This window comes from Heteronotia binoei, chromosome 15, assembly GCF_032191835.1.
Source record: "Heteronotia binoei isolate CCM8104 ecotype False Entrance Well chromosome 15, APGP_CSIRO_Hbin_v1, whole genome shotgun sequence".
In the NCBI taxonomy this organism is placed as follows: Eukaryota; Metazoa; Chordata; class Lepidosauria; order Squamata; family Gekkonidae; genus Heteronotia; species Heteronotia binoei.
In genome coordinates, this window is record NC_083237.1 from 23,568,705 (window position 1) to 23,574,704 (window position 6,000).

Below are 6,000 nucleotides of genomic sequence, written 5' to 3' on the forward strand. Positions count from 1 at the left end.
ATGGTTACCCTTAACACACACCCTTTATAAGTATTATATTGGGCGATTGTTGAATCCCTGATCACCTTGCTTTGAACAGCATCAGAACCTTGGGAGTGAAGAAGACACTTCCATCTTGCAATTGGGCGAGCTTGCCCATAATTAAGATGATGGCATTCCCTTCACTGTGGCTTCAAAGGCAGCTTTGCCAAGCCCTAAGATGGCTACCCACCCCTGGATGAAAGAGAGACGGGGGGGGGGGTGCGTCACTTTCCCATCAGCCCTTGTGCAGCTGCAGCCAGGGTTGCAGGCAGAGATTTGAGCGACAGGAGGGGAGGCTGGGCGCTGGAATTCTTGGGTTTGGGGGCTGGAGTGGGAGAAATGGCAAGTAGGATGCCTGGCTCCGCGGGGGAGGGAATAGGGGTTTAATAGGTTGTAATCGAGGGAGCTGGAAATCAAAAGCGTTGCGTTTCCCCGGGAGAAGCGGCGGTAGAAAAGCAGGACATGTGCAAACTATTGGGAAGAGGCTTTATTGTGGCGCTGTTGCGGAGTGGCACGTTGAAGAGCATTTGTAGGGTGCACAGCTGATTTGCTGGGTGCATTCCGTTTGAGAGGGGGGGGAGGTTGCCGAGCAGAGTTGAAGGGGCTGCAATGCAGCGTTGGGGTGTCGCGTGAGGATACTGGGGCGGTGGAGCTTGAGACGTAATGGGGCGAGGGGTTGCATTCTGTTAGGGGGTGCCGTTTTACATTGGGGTGGGGGATCGGCGAGAAGGTTTTTTTTGGGGGGGGGGGCGGATGAGTTGGATGATCGGAATTTCGGGAAGTTGATTATTTTATGGATTCTTTCTAGGGCATATACCTATGAGTTCGACGGTGTATCATTTAAGGGCTTTGCAATTCTGTAGAAGGTATTTTTAAAAATTGTATGGGTCTGTGCATAGAATCATTTGAGAAACATTAGGGTGTGAGCGGGATAGCTCTCCCCAGATCGTTGCTCAAGAAAACACACTGCGTGCCCCATGCCATTTGAAAGGGCCTGGTTTTCAGTGACATCGTCTCCCTTTGCTAGGATCTCTTTGGTAAATGGATGGGCGTGTGGGGAGTGAATTCACCAGACGCAGCCCTTAATGTTGTAGGTAATTCCTGATGCCTGAGGATTTCTAAAAAGCTGTATTTATTCCCCAGGTGGATATTCCCGTGGAATGATTTGATTGCATGGTACATTGATGGCTACTTGGCAGAATTTTGACTTTTGAGTACCTGTTTAGCTTTTAATGGAGTAGATCGTTGAGGAAAAACTGTGCTATAATTCTTGAAGCTCTGTATTATATTGAAGATGGAGGGGGATTTAGGGGCCACATAAATCTATGTGGCACCCCGTTAATTTCAATGCTTGTCTTTTAGACTGTTGGAAGTTTTGTGTTCCTGAGAGGTTTCTTTCAAGTTGTAATTATTGGGGAAGGGGGGCTCATTCTGGTTACTTCAGGCATGTGAAGAATCTTGGGAGTTAGGCAATACCAAGGAAATATGTTTATTTTGGGGTGGAGTTAGACAATGTCAGGGAAATACTTTTAGTTGGGATGGGGTGGCTTATTTAACAACTGCGTGGACTTTGAGGGAATCAGCATCTGCTGAAGAGAAGCTGTGCTTTAAACTTTCAACTGGCTGGTTTTCTAGTCCACAAGAATTGTGCTTAAGCACTGGGGGCATCTGGATCAGTTTTCTCAAAAGTTGTGCTGTGGAAAGGAGGGGTGGTTCTTCCACCACCTGATGCTCCTCCAAGCCATGTCGGCTTTTGGGGATGCTCACGAGTGGTACATGGGTGCTCTGAGCCGGCAGGAAGCAGCTGCATGTCTCCAGGGACACCGCCACGGAACCTTCCTGGTGCGGGACAGTACCACGTGCCCCGGTGACTATGTGCTGTCCGTCAGCGAGAACTCCAAGGTGAGTTCGGAGCCTTTGTGAGGAAAAGAGGCTTTTTAGGAGGCAATTCAAGAGAATGGGTGGGGTTGCACATGAGAATGTGCGTTTTGAGTTTACAGCAGGCCCTGGAATAAGAGCCCTGTAAGCTCGTGGAGGATTGACTACATCAGGGGAGTGTGGCCTAATATGCAAAGGAGCGCCTGCTAAAAAAAAAGCCCTGATTTTGAGACTTGAGCATTATAGCATAATGATAATGAATTCTCTGCCATTTTCTCTCCTGCAGGTCTCTCACTACATCATAAACAGCCTTCCTGGGCGTCTCCGGATCGGGGAGCATGAATTTGATGGCTTCCCAGCTCTGCTTGATTTCTACCGCCTCCACTACCTGGACACTACCACCCTGGTAGCCCCTGTGGGTCGGGTGGTGGCCCCTGCCTCTGCTCAGCCCCCTCCCGCTGGCGAGTGGGTGCGTGCTCTCTATGACTTCGTCGGCCGCGACCAGGAAGACCTCCCATTCTCCAAAGGGGAGCCTCTGAGGGTACTGGCCAAGCCTGAAGAGCAATGGTGGACGGCGCAGCGGGCAGATGGGCGTGTGGGTATGATTCCTGTGCCATATGTCCAACCCTGCCCATATGCTCACCCCAGCAGCCATGGTGCCCCTCGCCATGCTCCAGTCATCGCAAGAGCGGTGCAACGAAGGGTGCCGGGGGCCAATGACAAGACAGCCCTGGCCTTTGAGGCGAGTACTGAGAATCACACTAGATTTTTTCAGAATCCAGAAAGTTAGGGCCATTGCCAAAGGGGGAGGTATGCTGGATAGGTCTGAATTTGCAGTAAAGGTAGGTGCTGGCTTTCCTCACACCCCTGTACAAAAATCCTGAATGGGTCTTACAAATTTAACCTAATTTTGTCAAAATATTTGAAGTGGTGTGGCTGCCTTTGCAGAATTGTTGGTGGATGATTGCAAATCTGAATGCTCGTGAAACGGTGGAAGGATGGAGAGAAGGAGGTGGACCTAGTGCATTCGCTGGGACAAAGGGGGAAATTATTTAAACCTACCTGGAATGCAAAAGGCCCATGCACTCTCTTATTAGACTCTTCCCCCTCCTCTGAAACCACCCTTACTGGTTAACAACATGCTCTCTGTGATCATGAATGTTAGGAACTTTAAAATCAAACAAATAGGGGCAATTGGTTTTTGTCACTCCTAGCCATCAGATAACGCGGAAGAGATAACATTCCTAGGTAGGAATATTGGTCCATCATAGATCTGATACAGCCCAATAGCTTGATCCTTGTCCAAAATGCCAATGAAGGGTGAGGATGAGACGGTGCAGCCGATTGGGTGAAGGTGTGTACAGAAGGGATTGTATGAGAAAAGATGATAGGCAGTCCGCCTGAGTCGGGGGGGGGGGGCAGGATGAGGGGCTGGGGTTGGGGAAATTACCCTCTGCTTTCTAACCCCCGGCATCTCATTGGTGCTCCACAGGTGGGCGACCTCATTGCAGTTACCAAGATGAACGTCAATGGCCAATGGGAGGGGGAGCTGAATGGGCGCCGCGGCCACTTTCCATTCACCCACGTCAAGGTCCTCGACCCTGAGGAAGCCAGCTGAGTGCATTTGGTGTAACCCTTGAACTTTTTTATTTCCCCTGAGGAGGTCACAATGCCTGAACTCTGACCCACACCTGTGAGCTTCTGGCCATCTTGAAACCCATACTTCCTGACACAAAACCCTTGAATTTCGACCTTCCCTCGTGGATGTTACAGAGCATTGGTTCATTGACGCTCAGCTGCTGGGATACTGAGAGCTTCTACCACAAACTCCTTCTAAAGATGGCTCCTTGACTCACTCACTGTTCTTACATGCTGTGATAGTTGACCTTTCAAACATTGACCTTTTATAGATTATGTCATAGTTGTTCGCTAGGAACTCTGACCCTTTCGGCCTTGTGATTTGAAACTTGGTTATGTGCCCTTGAATCTCGCAGTTCGAAATCCTATGACCTGCCCCCATAAGCTCTGAGCCCTTACTGCTGCTCCTTTGGGCTTTGGTTGTTGACCTCTTTTACTTCTTTGTGTAATTTTGTTTTTGTTGTCATTGTTGTCTTTGCTCGCATGGGGCAGGGAGAGTGCTTGGCTTTGTGGAGGACGGGAATCCCCCCCACTTGTTTGTTCCAAACTGCCTTGTTAATTAAAAGTTTCCTGCTAAGCTATTCTGTGCCGTTATTTACTCATTCTGGGGAAAGGGGGCAACGGGTGAATGTGGGAGAAGAGGGGTAGTGTTGCTATGGTAACCAGCATCATAATCCAGGCCTAGAGCGTCACCATGGTAAACTGGATCCAAGCCTGTTGCTGTAGGCAGCAGGAAGACTCAAAGCTGTTAGTACCAAGGCCTCTTTGGGGCTTCTTGGTTCCCACCTGTGGTTTCAATGGGGTTTCTGCATTTCGTTTTTCATCTTATATCAGCAGCAGCTATGGAATAGGTAATGGCATAAGGTTGCCAACTCTGTTTAGGGAAATTCCTGGAAATTTGAGAGAAAATCCTAAGGAAGGCAGGGAGCTCTGCAGGATATAGATTCTGCCCTCCCAGTTTTCTTCAGAGATCAGTTGTAATTCTGAGAAATCTCCAGGAGCCACCTGAAGGATGGCAACTCTATTAGGGCAGCATATTACCGAGTATGCTGATTTTTTGAATATTCCTACCCAACTGTCCTCCTTTGGCTGGTAGAACCCCACCATTCTTACCTTGATATGTTGTTTAACAGGATTATTAGTATAATCAGAATTTCCGAGTTTCCAATATCATGCTGTTAGAATGATAGATTTGTATGGTACGGTAAAATTAGGTTTTGTTTGAATACAAGTGTGTTATAAATATGAGAAAGGCACAAGTGTGTATTATATAATTATAATGCTGGTTCAGCAAGTGGTGGCAATGCTTAACAACATCTGGACCCACATGGTGTTCACTCACTTTTCTTTCACCATCAGGGCCCCAGAATAAGGCAACCCACAGACAAGGTGGGGGTTTCTGTATACTTGTGGGAAGGAGTCACACAGAAAAATGTGACTTTCCAAATTGGAAAAAGCCCACACACCCTGTGACTTGATGAAAACAGAATATGCTGTAAAAGTGTGGTATGTTGAAGGTCGAGGGGTGGGGTAGAGAAGAAGGGATAGGGAAAGTGGCCTATTTAAGCATCTAAGCACTTAAGAGTGACCTGGAGGGGAAGATTTCAACAGCAGGGAAGTCGCCAAATAAATGTATTCCTGCTATCAATCCTTTTGAGCCCCCGTTGTGAGGTTATCAAAACAAATTATGTTTTCATGTGCAACAGTGAAATGTTGGCTTCCTCAAAATTCTGCCATATCAGACTCCACCCATATCCAAGAAAGCATGCTTGTCATGCCAGTGCTTGTTCACCCCAGGGGCACTAATTTTGCATAATATAAAACAAGAATACCTTTTTTTAAATCTGAAGAATCTTTGGAGGAGGTGCCCGCCCCATGTGGACAAGGAGTCTGTACAAAAATGGTTGGATTCTAAGCAGGGCTTTCTATGATCAGGAACACGGTTCCGGCTGGCTTGGCATTAGGAGATGTGGCCTAATATGCAAATGAGTTCCTGCTGGGCTTTTTCTATAAAAAGGTTCTGATTCTAAGTCTTATAACAATCCACTTGGATTCTTATTGATACAACCAGCCCCTTTCCTCTCCTCCCCTCCGGCAGGGAATGTATGTTAAATTTTTAATCTCTGTCGTTATTGTGATCTGGGTGAGAATGTGACTGACATATTTATTCATCTCATTGTGGTGGATTAGCCTCAAGACCTACCCGCTCTCCCAAAACTCTCTCCAGCCCTTACATTTCAAGAATCTACTCTATGCTCTATAACAGGGTGGCCAAACTGCAGCTCGGGAGCCAAGTGTGGCTTTTACACATATTGTGTGGTTCTCGAAGCCCCCACCGCCCTGTCATCTGGCTTGGAGAAGGCATTTCTCTCTTTAAATCACTACTCCAAGCCAGCCAGCAGCTTGGACAGTGCATTTAAAGTCAAAGTTGCTTTCTTTCTACCTCTCCCTCCCCATCTGCCT

At 47.7% G+C, this 6,000-nt stretch overlaps 1 protein-coding gene across 1 annotated transcript; it reads left to right on the forward strand.

The window, feature by feature from the left end:
• Nucleotides 1-1,053: 1,053 nt before the first annotated feature.
• Nucleotides 1,054-4,118, forward strand: LOC132584149 (crk-like protein). The gene is made up of 3 exons (XM_060255952.1): nucleotides 1,054-1,923; nucleotides 2,186-2,641; nucleotides 3,392-4,118. The coding sequence occupies exons 1-3, from the start codon at nucleotides 1,750-1,752 to the stop codon at nucleotides 3,515-3,517; spliced, it is 756 nt and encodes a 251-aa protein (XP_060111935.1). The 5' UTR covers nucleotides 1,054-1,749; the 3' UTR covers nucleotides 3,518-4,118.
• Nucleotides 4,119-6,000: the final 1,882 nt, after the last annotated feature.

Excerpts from the sequence above, each read along its gene's own strand:
- LOC132584149 (XM_060255952.1), top strand. The coding sequence starts at position 1,750 with ATGCTCCTCCAAGCCATGTCGGCTTTTGGGGATGCTCACGAGTGGTAC. Across the intron at positions 1,924-2,185 it reads CCGTCAGCGAGAACTCCAAG|GTCTCTCACTACATCATAAA; the intron begins GTGAGTTCGGAG and ends TCTCTCCTGCAG. Across the intron at positions 2,642-3,391 it reads AGACAGCCCTGGCCTTTGAG|GTGGGCGACCTCATTGCAGT; the intron begins GCGAGTACTGAG and ends GGTGCTCCACAG.